This window comes from Maylandia zebra, linkage group LG16 (genome assembly GCF_041146795.1).
Source record: "Maylandia zebra isolate NMK-2024a linkage group LG16, Mzebra_GT3a, whole genome shotgun sequence".
In the NCBI taxonomy this organism is placed as follows: domain Eukaryota; kingdom Metazoa; phylum Chordata; class Actinopteri; order Cichliformes; family Cichlidae; genus Maylandia; species Maylandia zebra.
Window position 1 is genome coordinate 30480609 of NC_135182.1, and position 24814 is coordinate 30505422.

Genomic DNA, 24814 nt, shown 5'->3' on the forward strand with positions numbered 1-24814 from the left:
GCAGCGTGGCGTGAGGGAGGACCGATTGGGAAGAAAGTGGAGGCAGTAAAAACAACATGAATTTTGATGGGAATCAGGTGGACCTCGTGAGGAGCAGATGTAGTCTTATGACAATTGGATTATGCCTTTATAACCATGTCTTTCTGGCCCAAGTGTGACCCACATGTTCTGGCACTGACTCAGTACGAGTCTGCCAGTTAGATATTAGGTGTGTGGGAATATTTGAGCCATACCTGGCCAAGCCAATACGTGAAATAACCCTTAGCAAACATAGCATATGAATTTCGGTCTACATAACATCTGGCAGTACTGTAACTAAGCCATAAGTCCTAAAGATGTGAAGTTATAACTGGATAAGTCACCAGTATAATTTTATGTCACTTTTAATTATATAAGATAAACCAAAACAGAAAATACTGGAGCCTTGACAAGCCAGTGACAGACTGGCAACCTCTTGCCCTATGACAGCTGGGAAAGGCGCCAGTTCCATGAAATGGAAAAGTCATAGAAAATCAATGGAAGATAAGATAAATTTGGGAAATTCCTGTGTTAAAGCGACTAAAGATGTAAACACAAACACTAAGAAAATATCTTAAAAGTAAAGAAAAGCTCAAATAAACTCAAATAAATACACATAAAAAATGTAAATATATAACACAAAAGTGTCTCATTACAGTTATAAAAAGTTCCATTAAGAAAGATAAAAACTAACATGTTGACAGGACAGCATACCGAGTCCAAAACCACCAAAGGATGACATCTTCATCCATCTTTATACACAAGTCCACAAGCCAAGTTTCAGGAAGATTATTAATTTTCCTAAGTGGTCACATGACAGGCTGGGACTGTTGTGGAAGGCTGAGTTTAGCTTATTTGTGTGACCCTCCACAACAGTCCCAGTCTTTCCCAATCGACAAGCCCCTAGGAAACATGATCTGAACTTTATTTCTCCTTAAATATGAACTTTAAGTTTAATCATAGTCAAAGGACATCAGTATATCTTTGTGAAAAGAATTAGCTGACTATCTATAATTGTCAAAATGTCAAAGTAAAAAAATAATTTCTTCCTCAGAATGTACTCGTGTATGACCAGGAAGTCACTACCGTACATATATATAAGATGTCCTAGCAAAAGCACTCCATTTGTTTTAAAAGAATAATCATGTGTCATTATACAAACTCATTCAAACTGCAGCGTTTAGCTTCATAGCACGGTCGATTTTGCAGAGAGCATTCATCGTGTGGTTGTTCATGAATTTAATGTTTCATTGAATTTTCCATTTGGTGGATGCAGTAAGATCCAAAGTGCTTCACTTAAAGCACCACAAGTGCAGTGTGGGTAGTACCGGCAGGATTTTAACCCCCAACACTTTACAGCACTGATGGTCTGCTGAAGCTGTTGAGCAACATACAGTGGAATCTGCATTTTACATCTGGCCTCTCAGACCGCATGTATCCAGATTAAAATGCATTTTTCTGGGCTTTAAACTCAAAGATTGCTCGAATTCAGTATCATCCCCTCCCACCACCATCCCACCCGCTGTTTTCATTTTAGCTGAGCTTGTTTCAGGTCAGTGGCAGTGACTGAAGAGAGCAATGCCAATGAAGTGCTCACAGTCGGCAGCCGGCGCTAATGGCTGTGCCGCACACATCTAACAGAGGGAAAGGCTGGCCTGGAAGTGACAGGGCAAAATGTCACTGCGTACGACATTACGGAGGCATGGTCAGCGTCCATCAAGCATACATAGCTCCAGGGGAAAATAATTACAAAAATAACAGTCAAAAGCTACACAAATATAGCTGAAGCCCTTTGAAGAAATGTCAGCAGCGCTTTTATGGATGGCTTGAAATAAAATCAAACATTAAAGAAAATCAGTAATTGATTGTTAATTTGTCCTGCCTGTGGATACTCTCATGATTCACATGAGTCAGCTGCTACCAGCCAAAAAGCTCTTTAAGAACCTTTGTTTTCCCCAAACTAGTGAGTTTTGTAAAACAGCTACACCACCAGATATAAGATAAGATAGAAGATAAGATATGTCACTTCATCTAAAATAAAAAACATAATGTAAAAGATTTTACCCATTGGTATGTAGATTCCTGTTTCTGAAGCCTCAGCCTTTTGGTCAGCGCCATATTAGCTCTATGTAGAATCGTGTGGAGCTTGATAGTCAAGGCTCCTACTGGGTTAGTCATCAAGGTCTATCCTAACAGATGGGTGTTATTGTCTTAGGCTGGTGCTAGGTAGCTCCTTCTGTTACTGAGAGGAAGACAAAGTGGAGGTAGAAAGTAGAGCAAGGCTTTAGCTAGGGATTAATCACGCTGCTGTTATTGTGTATATGCTGCTGTTATTGTGTATATATTTATTTATATTTCTTCATACATTCTTATATAGTTCTATATTGTGTATTTTGTTGTACAGTTATTTTATTTTCAACTTTAATTTATATATTTTATCTTATTCTCCCAGTTAAATTTACCCTTCATTCTAATTTGTGTTGTACAGTTATTTCATTTTTAACCTTAATTTATATTTTATTCCTTCCTAGTTAAATTTACCCTTTTTAATTTTGCATATTTATTTCCTATCTTATTCATAGCCTTTTCCTTTTTTGTTTTCTTTAGGTCACGAGCAGTTGTCCAAGCATTTCACTACATATCGTACTGTGTATGACTGTGTACGTGACAAATAAAATTTGAATTTGAATTTGAATTTGATTAGTGTTCGCTAGCATTAGCCTCTTTGCTCACGTGTCATATTAGCTCGGATGCTCATCTTGGCTAGAAAAACAGACTTAAAACAAAATGTGCTAATTAGGACAAATGATTCCTTCAAGTGCCCCCTTTTTTTTTTTTTTACTTTCTTTGACTGTGGATAGTACTGATGACTGATAGGACAAGATGGACCAGGAAGTCAGTAGCCAAAGCTATTGCTGCTTGCTAATACACCAACTCTTTAGAGTATGCTTTAGTTTTTCATTTTTAGATGGACAGAACTGTATTTGTATAAGAGGGTACCACTGAGGTGTTGCTAGATAAAGTTACTGTAGCAAATAACATATGGTAAAATGGTAAATGGCCTGTATTTATATAGCGCTTTACTAGTCCCTAAGGACCCCAAAGCGCTTTACATATCCAGTCATCCACCCATTCATGCACACATTCACACACTGGTGATGGCAAGCTACATTGTAGCCACAGCCACCCTGGGGCGCACTGACAAGAGAAAAAACAAGTGGAAAGAAAATTAACTAATCCAAAAGACATGCTATCTGACATTTATTTTTTTAATCAGGAAACAACTGTATATAGTAGGGTTTTTTTTTTAAGAGGAATTAGCAGACATTTGAGAGAGTAGCTAATGCAAGTGCTGGATATCTACCTTAATTAACAGGGGGAAACAAAATCCATTATGCAGAAAATCTATATTGTAGCACAATCTTGTGTTTTGTTTTGTTTTTTCAAGATTGATGGAACCATAATTGGACACTAGCTTTGCAATGGAAAGTTAGTAGCTAATGCTAAGTGGAAAAACCTAATGACTAATTGTGTTTACAACTGTGTAGCAATGCCCTAATAACATACTCTCTTTTTTTTGTGTTTTTTGAAGTTAACATCATGTTATATTGTAGAGGACCTAAAAAATTATGTCTTGTTATTAGTTGTGGAAAACTGTCCTCTCAGTGGCAGCTTATGCAACTTATGTCAAATTCTCATGCAGCCAACATATAAATTATAAAGTGTGGAGATGTTCTATTAAAGATCAACTGGTAACAGCTTCATATTCCCTGTTCTACACCTTTGCTTCCAATTAGTGAACTTCATTACTTTGTCCAGCAGCCTGGAAAAGTTACATTGTATTGCAGACATGTTAATGTCTCTACTCGCTATCTGCCTTATCATTAACTTTTAGATTAAGGAGAATTTGGTCAGTGACCCAAATGTTAAGGTGTAACCCCATTATCAAAATTTAAACAGAGGATGGAGTCTTAGTCTGAGGTTAGTTTTAATATATGAATGAACAAAAAGTAATAACAACTATATTTTTCCAGTATGTCTGTCTCCGAAATGTGTTAATGAAATTGTTTTTATAAGCTGTATTGGCATTATGAGTTAAGGGGTACAGCAGGTCATCTAATAATCAGAGATTAAGATTGGTTGTTTGATCCACAGCTGCTCCAGTCTGAATGCCAAAGTATACTCGGGCAAGACACTAAGCCTTGTGTGAATATTAGCTAGAAAGCACATGGAAAAGACAGAAAAACACTGCTGGTATGAATGGGTGTGAATGCTTAGAGTACTCCAGTAAAATTTAACAGTACTATATAAGAACCAGTCCATTTACCATTTACTGTCAGTGAGGTGGCCCATCACTTTGGTCCAGTTGGGTTCTTTTAAAGTTTTCCTGGTACCCAGATGATGAATCCAGTGATCAGTCTCTGACTTTCCTTCAAGTTTCTGTGAGATGTGTTAAGAAAATTTTGGTTACTAAACAGTTGTCTTATTGGTTAATCCACTGCCTGGAGCGGGTTCAATGACTTAGATGAAATGGATGCTTGGTTAGGAATTCTTGTTGTCACATGTAAATGCAGTTGATTCAGAGTAGTGCAATTTTTCAACATGAAGAGGTTAATGTTGCAAAATTGTGCATTTTAAACTAAACCTTCATGTTTTCCTGAACCTAAACAAGTATTTTTGAGGCTTAAACCTAACCTTTCACCAGGGTCTTGGATTTTTCTACGCATGTCCCCATTGTGAGAAAGGTGCAGGCTTAGGTGGGCATCAATAATGTTGCTGCCTGTGCCCGTGTCCAGTATTTCCAGTTGTGAGAAGAGTCTGAAGCGTTTCCTGCTCTGTGCTACATGTGAGAAAGGGAAACTTTAGGCCCTTTTTTGGCGATCATGTGTGAAAAATGTAAAACACCACAACAAATGGTATTTGGTGTCAGCGGCTGAAAAGTCTAGCTGTATCCCAGACACCAAAATGCACCTCATGTATATCTCAGAGAAGTTAGGGTTTTTTTTAACAGCACTGCAGAGACTGAGTTGCCCACAGAGGCCAATGCTCCCTGATTCTAACCAGTGATAGCAGGATAACATAGAAAATGGTAATAGGGAACAAGATATAAAAACTATTTCCCATTAAACTGAGATTAGATTTTAAGTCATGAGTTTCACAGAGCTGCTAGCAGGGATATAACCTTACTCCCTCTGTTCAGCAGCCTCCTTGAGCACTTCTGGAAAGAAACCAAGTCAATTGAGAGCCATAGAGGTATAATCTCTCTAGTTTTCACTGGGTCTCCTCCAGGATGAGGGCTGGGGGGTTCCGGGCAGCGCTTGAACCACTTCAGCTGGCTCAAATTGATGTGGAGGAGCAGCAGCTGTGCCATAAAATGTCTATGGTTAAAATGTATTCTAAAATATAAATTATCCACAATAATAATTAGCCTTTTACATGTCCTGCAACACTTAATTGCAATTAATTTATCTCTCATTAAGAAGATTATATTTTAACAGGTTTGTTTTCTTCCTAACCACAGCATGGAGGAGACGGTGCGAACGCTACTACAGAACCAGGACTCACTGGAAGGGCCCAAGGTGGACCCACTGGACCTAATGAAAGCATACAAGGTACCAACACACTTTCAGTCACAAGTTCTTTCTTTCGGGTATGGAAGTTTCAGAAAAATCTGAAATAATGTGAAACAGACAAATTACAAACATTATTTGCAATAATGTCTTGAACTCTAACAAGAAAATAAATTAACAGATGATATTTTTCATTTACTATATAGATGAAATACACGGGGTGATTTACTTTTAGATACACTATTGATCTCACTTTAAAATTCCTTTTTTGTTTTTAATCAAGTTTATAATACATTTATGCTTTGTGTAGAAGTGGGTGGTTGATGTGGTTCATTTTCATGTGCTTGCTGGAGTATTAAAAATATATATATAATAATGGACACTTTGCTGGGATGATGCATAGTTTTAAAACCTGCTGTACGCATGGGAATATCCATCCATGCAACTGCATATGACTAGGGATCAATGAATACATTTAAAATACTTTTTCCACACAGTCTTTTTAGATATTTATGTTTATGAAAAAATATCGTGTTTATGGTACTACCAATAATGATGCAATAGTTTAGCTTGCGGGGGTCTGCGTTGTGTCTCCAGATAGATCCAAGTCCCCACAATGCAATAATTTTATTGTGTTGTGGGAACACAGAGTCACACATGCTCCAGATCTTCAGCTTTGATGTTGTTTATGAGTAATGTTGGTGTGGCTAAATGTGCAAATCACAGGAGCTAATGAACCGTATAGCAAATGCAAACAAGTCTCATAATTAGGAATCTCAGCGTTATCCATCTTGTCCTTTTCATACTTCGATCCATCTTCTCCTGTTTGAGTCAAAGCTTTTTTTAATGTTTGTATTCTGCAGTTTTATACTAATAATGCAAAGTGAAAGATGATGCATCATTGTATTAAGGGCCAGCCTCATGTGCAGGCAGTTTATCATCTATGAGTGATGCTCCAAAAAACACATTAGAGTGCAAAATGCATGAAGCTTAGATTGCTTGAACTGTGTGTATCAACCAAAACAGTGATGGGAAAAAGAAAAGGATGTCCTACACTGCTACATATACTCCATGTATTGTATGTTATCTTCTTCTCTCAGCGCTCACTTTAGTAGTCACCACAGTATTTCTAGGATCTTTTTGTGTCACAGCATCCCCTGCATGCCCTCCTTCACTACATCCATGAACCTCCTCTGAGGTCTTCCTCTTTTCCTCCTCCCTGTCAGACCCATATTCAACATCCTTTGTTCAGTATATCCTTTATCCCTCCTCTGCACGTCTACAAACCATCTCAGCTTTGACTCTCTAAATTTCTTTCCAAATCCTCAAAACCAAAGAGTCTCTCTGATGTATCTATTTCAAACTTGTCCATCCTGGTCAATCCCAGTGAAAGTCTGAGCATCTTCAGCTCTGCTTCCTGCCACTGTCTCCAAACATCTACATACAGTACTTTTATATTCTATGTTGTAAACTCCATTTACTCTGTAACTCAGTATCAGTAAAATGATGAGAACATCACAGAGGCAGCTCAGCTCTTTTTAAGGTCTTAACTTATATCCACTGAAAGTGTGGGAATTATTTTCTCTGACATGGATTATCACTAATCTCAGACTAAATACTTTTCCCAGTTGAAGTTTAATTGAAAGTTTTCATTTAGTCTAAGACTATGCTTGATCCATGACTGGGAAAAAGGCTAAGTGCTACTTATTTCACTGCTAAATCTGTTCTAATACCATCTAAAGAATAGGGACTGTTTACTTCTAACATGTTCTTATTCCTGACTTTCCTAGAGTAGCTTTGCATGATTCACAGTTCAGAATAATCCTTACATTACATAATTTTCTCTGGGATCGATAAAGTATTCTGATTCATACCATAATAATAATAAAATAGTAAAACAGAAAAACCATCTTAAGTGTTGTCAAGAGCATGTCAAAGCAACAGGAGGTAATATAACTCTAACCTTGAAGAAACGTTGACCAGTCCAGTCCACATACAATAACACATTCTGACATGAAAAGAGGAGATAAAAGCCCTTTTTTTTGGAGACTATTTTTTAGGGGCACATTTGTGGTGAAGAAAGTGGAGAAAGAGATGGAAGGCACAAACTGTGGTCATGTGGCATACCTGCTCACCCACTGAGCTAAACTAGCATCCCAAAGGTGCACACCTTTGATGCTGACTTTGTTCGTGTCTAAATGCAGAAACTGAGTCTTTGAAAATCTTCACTGTGGCAGGAGTTTGTGAAAAGCTCAGTTTTCAGTGTCCAAAATGCCGTTCATGTGTCGACAAAAGTCCACAGCACACAGAAAAAGTGCCAAAATACACGTGTACGAGTACAGACAATCCATTATAGCCCCTCCCCCTTTATGCCAACTTTATTCTTATTGGCTGCCACTCGCAAACAATATGTGGGTGGAGTTTCTGTGCCCATAGCCAAAGCTGTGTGCCTTAAATGACCATAATAGAGATATCTCATCTCTATGACATCATAGAGAGCCAAGATTGGAAAAAAAATGTGTGAAACTAAATGTTTAGAGCAGTGTGCCGTCTGAGCTTTTGTCTCACAGGGATTACGTCTACATTCTTTGACCTTATTATTTTAAACCTTAGCCATGTTTAATATGAAAATCCATCCCAGTTACAGGTAATATGAGACAATCAAAAAGGAAAAAGCACAGTGGGTCTAATTTAAGTGTAGATAAATGGTATGGAGTTCCCCAAGACTCCATTTTGGAGCCTCTTCTTTTTAATGTCTACATAATCCAGTAGCCTAGAGCACTAGCTGGCACATTTTAGCATAAATAATAGAAGTTTAATAAATCTTTGAAGTGAAGCAGAGCAGCTTTATTTATGCAGTGGCTGCAGCTCTCAGTGTGCAGCTCATCAAGATTTATTGCTCTTATAACTGGAGCTTTATGGAATATGGAGCATTTAGTTTTCATCTCTTTGTGACTCCAAGGCATGCATGTTTGATATGCTCTCTGCTTTCCAGGACAAACTCCTGGAGGAAATGTGGAAGCAACAGGACAGTCTGGAGGGTCCCACATCTGCCACACCAACAACAGAGATGTCCACCTCGCCCGAGGCCGGTGGTGGCGACGGCGGTTTAGAGGACAATTCAAAGGACAGCAATCCCCTGTTGGAGCGGCTCAGAGCGCTCGAGGTAATAAAGTGGATTGCACGGTCCAGTTCTTAGGCTTCGTCCACAACTTTTCACTTTCACCATGTCAGACTGAGAAATATGTTTAATTAAACATATTACATTTGATGGTTAGAAATAAACAGGTGGCATTGGATGAACATAACTCTGACTGCTGTATCTTTATGTAGGAAGGGTTATTGAGTAGGTGTTAATGGTTGCAAAATTATGTGGTTGTAGGCCACCCCTAATGCTTTCACCGTGACCGGTTAAGAATATAAACTATGTGTTAGTTTTTCCCACTCTCAAAAACAGTGAGGTCAACAGCAGGTAAGCAGATTGTGCTGTTATAGCTTCAAGATGCCATTCACAAGGTGTCAGACAACATTATGTGGTGATGAAATGTAAAAGTGTTAGCCGAAGCCTAGAGTGCTTTACATTATTAAAGAAATCAGAAGAAAAACTCAAATCTCCCAGAAGCAGGGAGCATTAAACACATAGTTTTTAAATGTCTATGTTATTCAAGTCAGCCTCTTAACACAGAGTTCCTGCACCATTATTAAAAGAAAACGAAAGCAATGCTTCTTAAGACCTTACGCCATAAGAACCCAGATCCATTTCTCCTTTAAATTATATAGAACATAAAACAAAGCAACCACGAGATTCACATGACACTGAAGTTAATTTCTTTGGATTTCTGACTTCTGGGCAGAAAACACAAGTAATGTGAAAAAGTCACTTGAATTTAGGATTTTCAGTAATTGTCAGCAGGGTTTCTGTCATACCCAGCAGCTGCTGGCCCTAAAATTAGCATTAGTTCATCTTATTTTCCTGTTTTAGGAAAGCCATTTGATAATGGCGCTACATTTTTTTATTTTGGTAGGTAAGTCACATTTATATATGTGCTATATATATTCAGCTGGAGCTGAAGAAGTTAAATTTGATGGGTGGTGCATAGTTAATTGAAAACAATTAAAACTAGGTGTTGTAAACCGTTTGGGTGGGTCATTATGTGGGACACCACAGAGCCTGTGGACAATAATGGAAACAGTTCAGTTTCTCTGTGATTGTTGAAGTTTTTTAAGTCCTTGTATGAGCACTGCTGATAAATAAAGTTAAAGACAAAAGTGGCATCGTTGGTTTTCTTGTGTTATAAATAATAGTTTTGTTGATCTTTACAAAATCCAGAGTTTTACCAATAGCGGTTTTCACAGATAAAAACAAGATGAAACAGTGGTTGGAAATTGAAGCACAACCAGAATTACCAAAGCTGCGATCTCATTGCCTCTGAAATGGCTGCTTTGAAGACAAGACCAGTATTGCAACCAGTCACAGTCAGCCGCCATCTTCACAGTGACTTTGGTGAGTCCGAATGGCAATAAGATGCGTTCGTTCTGTCAGGCTGGCAATTACATGCAATTTGTTTGTGATAATAAATTATTAACTGTGAAAAATTGGTCAGTTATCTGTCACTTATCTGTTTTCATCTTTTGCAAATCTGTTGTCCAATCACATCCAAAGAAATTACCATTAAATATAAAATCACTACTTACAGCCAGAACCACAGATTCTTCCCGATAGTGACAAATCTGCTGCAGTGTGGGAGCCCAGCAAACTTGCTATCACCTTGTAATAGAATGATGAGTTTGAGCGTGCTGAACTATCAACCATCTAGTTTTCCTTGTCGTAGGGTGGTTGCCATCCTATTTTTACTCTAGTGCGACTGGGTTATTGTGTAATAGTAGAACTATTTTAGTAGTATAGCACCCCCTAGTGTTACAGACCATGTAATTACACCCTAAAATAAATTTATTTGATACGGATTTACTAATATATAGAAATTATAGTCAGTAGCAATATTTTTAACCAATTTAAAACCTATTTAAAAAATTTCCTTTCATTTCAAAATTTAAGACTTTTTAATGACCCATGGGAACCCTACATTAACTAGGTTACACGTTACCTGTTCAGATTTAGATTTAGGGTCACATTTTTGTATGGCATTTTCAGTTATTTCGCATATTCAGAAGGAAATCTTGTTGTCCAATGGCATGTACGAGACTTTAAATTAACACATAAATCTTCTAGTTTCTGAAACTATGCTTTTTTAGCATGTGGACAATGTGCAGGCATAACCCTACCCCTACATGGTTTGCCAGTAACCTGGTGGATGTTAAGGGGTAAATTGAATTGCTTGCAAATGATAATTAACAGCCATTATATGTTGCTCAGAGCATCCAAGTCTGTATGGTGCTTTCATTTTTTTTAAACAGTGAGCAAAGCAGAAGAAAAACAAGCACACACATCGTGTTTTGTAAGGCCTCTGTCCATCTTTGAATAGGACAACAAAAGAGGCTCTATTATGTCGAAGCGCGGTCCTAAGGGCACAGAAACTGCAGAAGACAAAGGAGTTATTCATATCCAGGAGGTGATAATTAAAAGGCTGCCAGGGTAGTTAACATTTGGAGTCAGTGTTCCAGTGAATGTACAGTATGCACCCCCCCACCCCCCGTTACATCTTCCCTGCTGAATAGGTCATAGGACTCGCCATCTGCTGAGATCTCGGGCAGCCATTATTGATGGAGCTTATATCCACTGAAAAGCCTCACAGAAGAAAAACAGAGAAAAAAAAAGAGTGAATTCACTCGGCTTTGCTTGTGTTGTTCTGTTGGCTGTTCAACACAGTCTCACAGCAGTCCATGAAATACTCATGAAATTTAATCTGCTGCTGCTTCAGGGATACAAATTCTTCTTTTTAATGGGGTTACTGATCATACATTTCTTTCTTTTTTAAAATTTAACAGTTTTCAAAGTTTTAAATTTTTTTAAAACCTGTTGTATCAAGAAATGACTTAAACAGAAGCTGTCTGACAAATTGAAATAGGCAAAAAGATCTGAAAAAGCAACACATCTATCAGTATGGTAAGGGTTATAAAACCATTTCTTAGTCGTTGGATTCCGTTGCACTACGGTGGGAGCCATTATCTAAAAATGAAGAAAACTTGGACTGGTGGTGAAGTGGCCACAGGAGTAACTGGCTGACTAAAATTATTCCAAGAGCACATCAACGAGTCAGGAGGTCAAGGTCACAAAAGAACCCAGAACAACATTAAAGAACCATAGGTTTATCATGTCTCAGTTAAGGTCAGAATTCATGATTCAACAATAAGAAAGAGACTCTGCAAAAATGGAATCCATGGGAGAGTTCAAGACAAAAATCACTGCTGACCATAAATAACACAAAGGCTCATCTCACATTTGGGAAAAACCATCCTGATGATCCCAAAGACTTTCAGAAAATATTCTGTGGACTGACAAGAAAAAGCTTAACTTTTTGGAAGGTTTGAGTCCCATTACATCTGGATTGTAATGGGACTCAAACCTCATACCAGCAGTCAGACATGGTGGCGGTAGTGTAATGGTCTGCGGCTGCTTTGCTGCTTCAGGATGACTTGCCGTAATTGATGGAACCATGAATTCTGCCTTTTACTGAATTCATGATTCTTCTGAAGGAGAACGTCCAGCCATAAATTCCTGCCTTGAAGCTCAGCTGCTCTTAGCCTATGAGGCAGGACAATCATCTGAAACAAAACAGGAAGTCTGCCTGAAACCAAAATTTGAGTGGCCAAGTCAAACCCTGGAGGTAAATAAGAATTGAGCTTGAAAAACCTCAGATGTAGGTCGAGGCTGAAATAAAACAATTCTGCAAAGAAGATCAGGCAAAAAATTCCTCCACAGTGATGTGAAAGACTTGTTGCCAGTTATATTAAATGCTTGATTACAGTTTTTGCTCCCAAGGGTGCCCCAACCAGCTAATAGAGGCCAACAAGGGGGGCGATTACTTTTTCACACAGTTTGGATAATTTATTTCCTTTAACAAATTAAACTGCTTTCTTTATTAAGTCAAGTAATCTTTGCATGGCATAAACATTTGTTTGGTGATCTGAAACATGTAAGTGTGACAAATATGCAAAAGAATAAGAAGTCAGGATGCTGGTGGATACTTTTTCATAGCACTGTACAGTATGTGTGTCTAATTTTGCATCCAGCATGAGTTTAGTGATTTCCGGCATCAGTCCATGCATGATTTGCAGTGATATTTTAGTGAAAGTTAATTTTCCTTGGTAATAACCTGGTCAAAGCCTGTATAACGAGTTTGTCATTAATGATGGTTTTTTAAAATAAAAGAACACCTTAAATTGCATCAATTTTCCTGCCTACTCTGATGACCCTAAATGGATGATTCGGAGTGTGTTTTTGTGGCTTTCACGCTGTTGCTTCTTCATGGTGGCTGCCTTTATTTTATCCACATTGTAATTAAACTTTAATGTCAAACTGAAGAGTGAGAGAGAGATGCACATTAGAGAGTTTTCAATTTAGGTTCAAACTACTTTCCAGTCATTATGGCACACTTGGGCACCTTCCACATAGTCCGCCACAGAAAGTAAAATATTTGCTTTGAAAACCTCCAAAAAGTGAGAATATAAATAATAAAAACAGAGTGAACGGACTTTCTTCTAACTGAGGGGAACTGCTGAACTGCTCAGCTCCTCCACCAAGTCTGAGTTTTCAGTGAAAGTTGACAGTTAAGTCTGAAACACTGATTGATGTGATGGTTTCTGCAGATCAAACAAGTTAACGGTGCACAAACAAGGACGAGGGAGCCCGACTGTAAGCGCGCTGCCAAACATTTACAGCTTTGCAAGTGATTTATCTGTACATGCAGGATCACTTTGTGGGGGTTTAATATGTTTCGCAGATGCAAAAACAATTTATTTCAAGCCAGATTGATTGACACCTATAAACTTTTTTTTTTACTTGCAATCTACACATTGACACATTAATCCATCAGGCTCATTTGTAAAGATGGTGTAATGCAACTGCAAGAGCAAGTGTGAACTCATAACATAACAGGCTGAAAGACTCAAAGTACAGTACCAGAACTTGCACACGCACAAACGCACAGCTTGTATTTGCAAACACTATAAGACATGCATAGGACTGTATGTACTGCGATACCAGCAGATATACTTCATGCAAGTGTAACGTGAGGGTTCACTAGATGGTTTGGAATCTCTCTGAATAATTAGGAACAGCAAGATGGAGACGGATAACTTTTTAGCAGCCGCGTTACTCTCAGCACACAGCAACAACAACCCACAGTTCCTGTGTGCCGCACCCCATGAATAATTCACTGGCCTCTCAGAAGCCAGGAAATCTTATACAAAACAGGGAAAACAACCAGGTAGATATAACACATACTTATTACATGTTTGAACATGCATGTCTAAACATTCAAACATGTAAACATGTAAATATCAAAACACGTAACCACCAAATAGCTACATAACTAGCTTTATAACCTTTGTAAACACCTCTTTGTATATCAAATTAGATTTAAATTTACTTCTACACTTTACACAAGTATCAGTATAATGACAATTCAGTCCAGTTCAGTTCATTTATATAGTGCCAAATCACAATAACAGTTGCCCAGTTGCCCAGACATGAAATTTCCCACTCGTGGGACTAATAAAGGTATCTTATCTTATCTATCTTATCTCAAGGTGCTTTGCATTATATATAAAAAAAAAAACCTTCAATAAGATAGAGCAAACCCCAACAATCAAATGACCCTCTATGAGCAAGCACTTGGGGACAGTGGGAAGGAAAAACTCCCTTTTAACAGGAAGAAAGCTCTGGATGAACCAGGCTCAGGGAGGGGTGGCCAACTGCTGTGACCAGTTAGGAGCGAGAGGAGGAAGACAGGACAAAGACACACACTGACACAGCCAAGCTGCACAAGACACAGCAGCCAATGCCAGACAGATGCTAAGTTAGAGCTGGCTAGCTAGGATTCATAGACAGTATGAAAGATGCCACTCAGTGGTTATGAAGCTTCAAGATGTTTTGTCCATCGCCATCTTGTTCTTTAAACCAGGTGTGACCAGCGAGTCTGACGGGTGGACTTCATTTCTAAGTTGACTTTAGCCGGCGTGGCTTCCTGTAGATGCTTTAACCAAACGGGGAATTTAGGCACTTGGAGCAGAAAGTCACAGATCCCTCTAACAGTCTATGTGAAGGACAAAAGGTCAATGTGACCTCAGTCCTCTTCCAAAAGAGTCGGGGGATGTCTTATTTATTAAGTTAGTCAGTTTAGACTTCAATAGAAAATGAGGGTTTAAAACATGACAAAGCTACCTAACCCACATTTAAATCTCCAAAGTTCTCATTTTAAGAGTCAAGTAAACCGTTTCCTCACGCCTGAAGCCAGTAATCAGCATCATTTCAGCTGCTGAAATACTGTGTTGTTTACCTCTGCCTGCTGCACAGGGATACAGGTGGTGTTGATCTGTGTGGGGCGAGTTCTTCTTTGAACTCTGTTCATTCCTGTGATCAGCCATTTCTGTGATCTTCTGTGAACTTGTTGTTCCGAGGAGTTGCCCACAACACTAAGTGAAAACAAGCCAGCTCAGGTGGCCTGGCCTTTCAGATTTACAAGAATAATCACTTGTGTAGAAAGTCGCCCGCTGAGTTCCCAGAATGGTGTCGGGCCTGAACCTCTGTCAGTAATTGAATTATAGCTGAGGTACCTCAGGTCAGCCTCGCAGACACAGTGAGGGTCTGCAGGATTAAGTTGGGATGCCTGAAATTTAAGGCATCGTTCATTTACGACCATCTCTCTCCAGTGAAACCAACAAATCCAAGTGCTTCAGGGAGAGTACTGTCTAGATAGACAACTCACCTCCATCCAGAGAAAACAGCATCAAGACCTTTAACGTTTCTCATAGTTCTATAATTAATCACATTTTCTATCCTACATATTTTTGTTTATTTTCTTATTTATATGAGTGCGTTCAGAAATTATTAATGCAGTTTGCATGCGTGCGTTTTGTGTCTGCAGGCAGAAAACTCGGCTCTGTCGATGGAAAACGATAACCAGAGGAAGCAGTACGAACGCTGTTTGGATGAGGTGAGTGCTCCCACACTGCAGAAGATATACAGCATGTATTTACAATGAAATCACACTTTTATTTTTCATTAATAATTAAGGCTTATAAGGCTTATAATTAAGGCTTATATTTGCACTGATTTGTACCACCAAAAATGGTCATTCTCCAGTAAATGGCATTTTTAGGGTCTGAAAAATTTAGCTGGTATACAGTACCAACCTACAGTGAGTCAGTCCTCATAAAACCCTAAAAAGACTGCACATAAAAAACAGAAGTTTACACCGTTACACGTTTAGTTACGAGATCTAATGCTGGCTAGCTTGATAAGCAGGCTGCATCCATAGACTGTACTGGACTGTCCATAGACAGACAAAGTCATAAAAGACATAATGAAACTCATCTGTAATTCTTATCAGGTCTAAAAATGAAATAAAAACAACCTGAGATGAACAAAAGCACAAGACATATGACACAGAGTCATTTATTGAACAGTAATCAAGCCAAAATGCAGAAGTAGGTGTATGGTAGCAGAATGCTGAGGACGACAGACATCAGCAGTGATGCCCAATCAGTTCTGCAAAGGGTTATAAGGTTCTTTCCAAACAATTTGAAGTCCATCATTCTCCAGTGAGAAGGATTGTTCATGAGTGGAAAACATCAGGACAGCTGCCAGTCTTCCTAGGACTGAACGTCCCAACTAATTTATCACCAAGGTCGGAACAATGTAACGCTCAGAGAAACTGCAAAAAACCCAAGACATCAATCTCGGACTCAGTTAGATATATGTAAACTTTAAAGGGGCCTCCCTTAGTGGAAAGCAAGTTAAGAAAAACCTCCTTGTGATTGCCCTGCGTCACCTGCAGGTTAATCAGCTTATCTGCAAGCACTGCCTGACTATCCAGTGTTTGCAGACAAGTCAGCATCTTCAATCAATCAATCAATCAATCTTTATTTATAAAGCACTTTTCATACAGAGAAAATGTAGCACAAAGTGCTTTACATAGTTAAAAGCAGCCCACCCCACCCTCCAACTCACTCCCCACACTCTCAATACACATATATCCCCCCACCCACACACACATACACACACGCGCACACTTAAAGAGTAAAAATTGGGCTGGGCTCGCATGAGCCAAGTGAGGAAACACTATAACAGGGAGCCGTCTGCACCGGGAGCCGGTCACAGACCGCAGCCTCCAGGCTGGGCACACAGCAGGAGGGAGGCAAAGGAGCCCCCCAGCCAGGCTGAGAGGACCCGAGAGACCCAGCAGCCACGGTCAATAACAGCCCCGGTGCAGAGAGCGCCCTCCGAGGAAACACTGGAGATATGACGCAATACAATATATATAGGGTAAGATGATAAAATAAATAAGAACAGGATACAATATAAATATAAATAGAATAAGAAGATTAAAAAACGAATAAGAATAAAATCAAACAAATATTAGGTAAATCCTAAATTAATAAGAGAATAACAGGATAGAATAAATAAGCATAAAATAAATAAACGCTAAGTAAAAGCTAAATTAAAAAGGTGGGTCTTGAGCCTGTTCTTAAAAACATATACGTTCTCTGCGGCCCTGAGCTCCTCCGGCAGGCTGTTCCACAGACGAGGACCATACCACTGAAACGCTGCCTCTCCGTGAGTATGTGTCCTGACTTTAGGGACAATCAAAAGGCCAGTACCAGAGGACCTCAGGGTCCGCGAGGGTTCGTATGGTAAAAGCAGATCTGAGAGATAAGAAGGCCCAAGACCATTAAGACATTTAAAAACCAATAAAAGAACTTTAAAATCGATCCTGAAACACACGGGGAGCCAGTGCAGCGATTCTAAAACCGGTGTAATGTGGGCCCGCCCTCTGGTCTTCGTCAGCACACGAGCTGCCGAGTTTTGCAAGAGTTGTAAAGTTGAAATATTCTTCTTAGGAAGACCAGAGAGCAGGGCATTACAGTAATCAATGCGACTGGTAATAAAAGCATGCATCAGCATCTCCGTGTTGGCCCGAGAGAGAATAGGGCGGACTCTGGCTATATTTTTTAGATGATAAAATCCAATTTTGGTTACATGTTTAATATGTGGGATAAAACCAAGCTCAGAGTCAAAAATAACACCCAGGTTTTTCACTTGTAGCGAAGGACATAGTGAAAATGCCTCTAATTTAGACAAGAGTTTCTCTCTCTGAGCCTCAGGACCGACAATTAAAACTTCAGTTTTGTCCTGGTTAAGTTGTAAAAAGTTTTCTGCCATCCAAGATCTTATATCCAAGATACAGTTAAAGAGGGCATCCATTTGTCTGGTGTCATCAGGAGACACGGAGATGTACAGCTGCGTGTCATCAGCGTAACTGTGGAAGTTCACTCCATGCCTCCTGATGACACCGCCGAGAGGGAGCATATACAAATTAAAAAGTACAGGGCCTAGAACCGACCCTTGAGGCACACCACATGTCATTTTATGGATCTTAGAGGAGCATGTATCCATACTCACCATAAAAGTTCTGTCAGAGAGATAGGAAGTGAACCAGCTGTGTACAGCACCAGAGAGGCCCACCATGTGTTTCAGTCTGTTTAAAAGAATAGCGTGGTCTACTGTATCAAAGGCTGCGCTTAGATCCAGTAGCACCAGGACTGAGAGCTTTTGGGAGTCCCAGTTACATCTAAGATCATTTAAAACCTTTAGGAGAGCCGTCTCTGTGCTGTGGTTCACCCTAAATCCAGACTGGAATATTTCCAGGATCTGTCTATCATTGAGAAAATCAGTAATCTGAGTAAAAACAAGTTTTTCTAAGACTTTACTTAAAAATGGTAAGTTGGATACAGGTCTGTAGTTATTAAAATCATTACAATCCAAATTGCTCTTCTTCAGAAGGGGCCTCACCACCGCCGTTTTAAAGGCAGCAGGGAAGACACCCAACTGAAGAGAGCAATTCATCATGCACAAAAGCTCAGCCTCAAAAAATCCATAAAGTGTTTTAAGGAGTGAAGAAGGAATTGGATCTAAAAGACATGTGGTGGGTCTCACTGTGGAGAAAACCTTCTGAAAGTTCTCAGCATTAACCAGGACAAAGCTGTCCAGTGTCTCCTCAGGTACAATCGAGCCCTCAGATGTATTTAAAATCATATCACGATTAGATAAAATATCAGATCTGATGGCGCTGATCTTTCCCCTGAAGTGGTCTGCAAACTGCTCACAGAGCGAGTCTGTGGGGGTTCTTTGGGAGCTGTTAAAATCAGGGTTAAATAAATGATCTATGGTGGAAAAGAGGACCTTGGGATTATTTTTGTTAATACTGATTATTTTGGCGAAGTATGAATTTCTTGACTTCCTTAATGTATTATTGTACACTTTAAGTTGCTCGCAAAATATTTGATGGTTGATAGTATTTTTATTTTTCCTCCATCTCCTTTCTGCTGCCCTGCAATTTCTTTTGAGTTTTTTGACTTCTTCGTTTCTCCAGGGTGATGCATGTTTTACGTTAATCTTTTTGGTGGTGAGTGGAGCAACGGAGTCAAGGCTTTTCTTCAGTTTGCTGTTGAAATAACTAAAAATCAAATCGCAGGATGCAGGTAAAATCACAGGGGGGCATTCGTCTAAAACCCTGGTAAAATTTGCAGCCACTTCAGAGGTTAGATAGCGCCTCCTCACAGTTCGCACCGAGGTCTCCCGCTGAATAAAACCGGTGATGTTAAAAAACACACAGTAGTGGTCAGAGACAGCCAAGTCAACAACAGAGGACACGCTGGTGGACAGCCCATGGGTGATGACCAGGTCCAGAGTGTGTCCTCTGTTGTGAGTCGGCTGCGTGACGTGCTGGGTAAAATCCAAACAGTGAAGAATGTTTAAGAATTCTTTTGTTGCAGGGTCAGAAGGATTATCTATGTGCAGGTTAAAATCACCGGTTAAAATTATCATGTTATATTTTGAATGTATGTTTGCTAAAAATTCTGAGAATTCCTTGATAAAAGCAGCGCTGTCTTTAGGTGGTCTATAAACTGTGACAGATAAAACTGGAGGGCTGCTGAAAACAATAGCATGGAATTCAAAAGTGGTAAAATGATCAAATAAAATTTGTTTGGTGGTGAGTGTGTTGTTGGCTAAAGATGCAGTCCCACCACCTCTCTTACCACTTCTAATAGAAAAAGAGAAATTAAAATTTGGTGGGGAGGCCTCAGTGAGAACAACTGGTGCATCCGAACCCAGCCATGTTTCAGTTAAAAATAAACAGTCAAGTTTATTATCTAAAATTAAATCATTAATAATAAAAGACTTGTTCGACAGAGAGCGTACATTTAAAAGTGCCATACTGATTGAGACTGGTGGATTTTTGACAATAGAGTTGGATGGATGTTGATATTTTTGAAGAGGCCGGAGGTTATTAATATTTTTGGAGTTACTGGATTTATGATAATTCTGTTGCTCTCTGTTTGTGATTATGACGGGTATTGTGTTGACTGTGGGAGAGAAAGGTCCTAGCCAATCTTCCAGCCAAACTGTTGCAGCTAAACCCAGCAACCTGCTAGTGATCAAAGAAATTCCAAGGAAGTTTTTCTCGCAGCACCACGTACCTGTTTGCAACCAATTTCACCTAGCAATGCCCAGCAACCACTCTCCAACCAATCAGGGGATACCATTTTTCTGAACAGGTGTGTGTGACCGAGGCCTGAGTTTGTCCTAATGCTGTGGATGCCCTGTATATACTCTGGATGCAGCTCACTGTGGTAATTTACATGTTGTTTTCACATCAACAACCTTTCCAATTCCAACCATCCAAAAGGTAAATGAATGTAGAGAGGATTATTTCTTGGAGTGTAAGATGAATTACCCCCCCCCCAAAAAAACCAAACAAACAAAAAACTAAAATGTCCACACAGTGCTGTCTACTTCTCAGGACTCCGACAGTCTTGTGATTGTAGCTACAGCAGGAGACGCACAAACACACTTTGTTTATTATGAGCACTGGTGGAGTCTACAGAGGGATGCCCAGATCTTTAATTGAAGTAGACAGACAGCAGAGCTCCTGGCGATATGAAGAAGTGAGTCTCGGCGTTCAGGAGCACGGACTCTCACCTCTAACACGAGGCTGTCTAACTGCACTCCTTCCCTCTGACAGCACTTTGAAAGTCTCTCCATCTTTTCCTGCATCTCTCTCCAGCCACCACGACAGTGCCACTTTAGTTTTTTAGCAGCCTTTGCTAATGGGCTTGGTACCATGGAGATTGCTGCCCATGAGAATCTGGCTGAGGTCAGATATTTCAGAGTTTCTGCTGTGGGATTAATTTCGCTGCTACCGCCACCGCTTCTGCTGCTTTTCAGTCTCATTATGCAGATGATTTTTTTTCTTTTTTTTTTGGGGGGGGGGGGGGGGGGGGGGGCATTGAGATGGTTTCCTGTCATCATCTGAATGAGCTGAGGCAAGGCGTTTTGATAGAAAGATGAAAGAGGTGGAGGGAAATAATTTTGTGGCCCACATACAAAAGAATCAAAACATACTTATTATTCCAGTGCCAAGATATATTGTATGCCTCCACTTCAGAAATCAAAATAAGCAGGAAAGAAAGCGTTTCAGATTAGTCTTCTTCTTCTTTTTTAAAAAATCAATCCATACAACTGAGCTGAACTTTTTCTTCTTCCTGCTGAAATTCACACAGAATACAGAATGAAAAAGTTAGGACATCAACATTAACCATGTGTATATTTTCTGTGGTCAGACATGCAGTAACCGCGGGCAACAGCTGTGTGGTTTCAACGAGCCCGACTCTGATGCAACGCCATGTCAGTTTGTCCTCACGGCACCGTCCACGCCTCTAAATCCTCATTTTTGAACTTTATTCTCGGTCGTTTTACAATCTCTTTGCATCTCAAAGTCACAAAGTTCAACTCTTAAAATAATGACCAAACTTTTTTAAACACATTGTTCCTTCTCGTCTCTTTCAGGTGGCTAATCAGGTGGTCCAGGCTCTTCTCACGCAAAAGGTTTGTACATTGTCGGAGCATTACGGCTACCGTAGTCAGGAGCCTCACGGAGTAATCCGAGACCAAACTCCGCTTCAGGTCCCAAAGTCAAACAAACACTGCAGCATCACTGAGAGTTAAAAACGATCTAAATTCTTTCATCTTTAATAAAATGATCAGTGTGACTGCTTTACCAGGTGTAACAATTAAGTTGTACATCCAGGCATCCATGAAAACAAAATTTATTAGAGTTAGAAGTTAGCAGGAAGTTAGCTCGCTAGTTTCCACCTAATCATGATATACCATGTTCTGACTGAGAGATTTCTGGAAAAATTCAAACGTACAGCTCTGCTATCACTTCCAACATAAATGAAGAGAGAAAACTAAACAGAAGTGACGTTTGTAGTGTTACTGAAGTTAGGCTAACTGGTATATAATTATGTGCTCTGTGATCGCTAGCGACACAGCTATGTGTTTATGTTTGCATAACATAAACACAGTGAAGCTGTAGGATGAACGCTAACTTTTTTCTACTCGATAAAAGTTCAGTCAGGAGAACAACTGAGATAATCCATCAATAATACGAGGTTAGTCATTAATATACTGCAACGACACGGGAATAGAGCATCTGTGAGAGAATTCAACATTAAAGAATGAATGATACGGAATTGGAGGAAGCAAGAAGAATGAGTTGAGTAAAGTTTGACTTATCTGACTGTTTTGTTTCGCTTAATGCGCCTTATGTATGAAAACAGACCCGTTCATTGACAGTGCACCTTATAAACCGGTGAGCCTTGTGGTCCAAAAAATACGGTAAATTACACCAGGACCATTTCAGAAGCAGTCTTTTTTGAAAATGTACTCCATTCCTGCTCTGTGCAGCTCTACACAGGCTCCTTAAAAAACAGAACCAGCACTATTTTAAGCAATGACAACCTGAGCTCTGTTTCTGGGTCTCTGCGGCACTGAAATACTGTCTTGAGTGGACACGATTCGATTGAGCACCCGCAGTGGAGTCAGAAAGAGACGCAGCCACGCCCAGGGTATTCTCAGGCAGGCTGCACGCTGTATGCTCTGTTTATTATGACTGGATATGTAAAGCGCTTTGGGGTCCTTAGGGACTAGTAAAGCGCTATACAAATACAGGCCATTTACCATTTACCATTTATCATCAAATATTCTCATTTTCTCTTTCCCTGGTCTCGTTCCTGGACCCACTCTGTGGCGAAATCCTGTAAACAACCCTGGCAGAAGTACCCTGTCATGACCAACAATGCTATACACAGAAAGTCTGATATTTAAGTAACATATGAAGAGTTTTGCTGTAAGTTTATGTGAAGAATGGTCACAGCGGCTGTGAGAAATTGACTATAGTTTATAAGTATACTTCATGTGGTATCATGGGGGTTTCGCCACCTTAGCCCCCCTCTTAATTCACACCTCTGTAGGTCCTCCTTTCCAGGTTGCTCATGTTTTCGAGCACCATCATGTGCATCTTTAGTTGAATACACCGTCGTTCCCTGTGGCTGCTAAATTAGCATCTGATTTACGTGTATGTCTCTGAAGTGCCACCGTCAGTCGCCGTCATCTGTCCATTTTGTATTTGTTTCCAGGACCTCAAAGAGGAGTGTGTGAAGCTGCGGACCCGTGTGTTTGACTTGGAGCAACAAAACCGCATACTGAGCGTGCTGTTTCAACAACGTGTCAAAATGTCCACGACTCCCGTCTCCCAGGTAGGAGCTCACGGCGCCGCGGATACAAACACAAACTGACAGAGCTAGCATGCTCCAAGGCTGTTTGAATTTTACATGAGCAGCGCTCCACTTCTAAAGGTTACTAACTTTCAGCGAGGACCACAAAGACAGAGAAACCCGCCCTGGATGTGTTCAAATGAACTCACAGAGAGGTACAGCGGGTTTACAGCTGGATTTATATCCTTCTTTCTGTCCTAATTAGTGTCGTTTTTGTCACGGCTTCATGCTCGAGTGCACTGTACGTCCTCAAACAAGGATTACCGGCCCTTACCCTTCTCTTCTTTTATGCTAATTATGCCAGACTTTAGCCTAATAGTGAGGCAGACCTCTCACACAGCTGTGGCAGGAAAGTAGTGGTGCAGAAATGGGAGACATAGGCGAGCATGTTTTTCTAATTGGAAAACTCCTGAGGTTAAAACCTTAGCTTTTTTTTTTTTTTCCATTTTTTCAGTTAGCTGTGATGACAGTTGATTGCTCAGTTTGTTGACCTCCATCGCCAGCTGTACTGTATAACTTCAAAGATGCACATAAACTTCTTTCATGTCGAAAATGACTAAAATCTTAAGGTCTTGCAGTGATAGACCCAAAGAGAATCATAGCATGACTGTTTTAGCTTGTTAGCTTTTAGCAGTTAGCTTTTATCAGCAGGTTTTCATCTTCTGCACAGCTTTTAAAAATTAACACAATAAGCCAGCAACACATGAACACAGAGGGGTTAAAGGGCAACTATTGGTCTTACTTTCTTTAGGTAGTCTCTAATTTTACTCCAACTGAATTCTAATATTACTTTTTGTCACCTGGAGGCATTAACCAGCGATTTAAGCTAATACATTAGCCTAGATAAGGCGGGGAACACGAGGATCACAGCAATCCCAAAATTGAATTCTGTATCAAAAAAACAAAACTGAAGTTATAGCAGCACAGTAAAGTTCAATAGTTTGGTAATAAATGAAAGAGTTAACCCTGACAGGAAGCCTTTTGACTAACAACCCCTGCCTCACCCGGCCAATTAAAAGTGCCACCTGCATCGGGACAGTTGGGTGGGCGACACTAATGTGAACATTTTGCTAATAACAGTTTCAAATAATCTGGACATGAAAGCGGGTTAGAAGTCACATTATCAATCACAGATGCCAGTAACAGCCAAGCTCAGGCTTGTTATTTTGTCAGTTTCTTATTAATAATTGAGGTGATTCAGCTAACAGAGACTGTTTGTCCAGAAGGTTTTAAATCATATGGTTTGGCGTAAGTCAGGGTTGAGAAATCCAATCTTAATTAAAACAGACTAGAATGAAGTCATTTATCAGCTTTTGGTACTCATCTTTGGTATTATCTCAGCATCAGAAACATTAAATAATCTTAAAAACTATTTTAAGACTTTTAAGACCTTTTAATGTCTCATTTGTTGCTGTTATATCTTCCAA

General features: G+C 39.7%; 1 protein-coding gene across 5 annotated transcripts in view; it reads left to right on the forward strand.

Moving 5' to 3' along the window:
* The window catches only part of LOC101477391 (nck-associated protein 5), a 102640-nt gene that overhangs the window by 24407 nt on the left and 53419 nt on the right, over positions 1-24814 (forward strand). For all 5 annotated transcript variants that reach the window (XM_004559097.3, XM_004559098.3, XM_004559100.3 and 2 more), the window contains exons 3-7: positions 5540-5630; positions 8584-8754; positions 15635-15703; positions 21619-21657; positions 23250-23369. In XM_004559097.3, coding sequence (XP_004559154.2) covers positions 5540-5630; positions 8584-8754; positions 15635-15703; positions 21619-21657; positions 23250-23369 — 490 coding nt within the window. The remainder of the gene's footprint in view (positions 1-5539; positions 5631-8583; positions 8755-15634; positions 15704-21618; positions 21658-23249; positions 23370-24814) is intronic.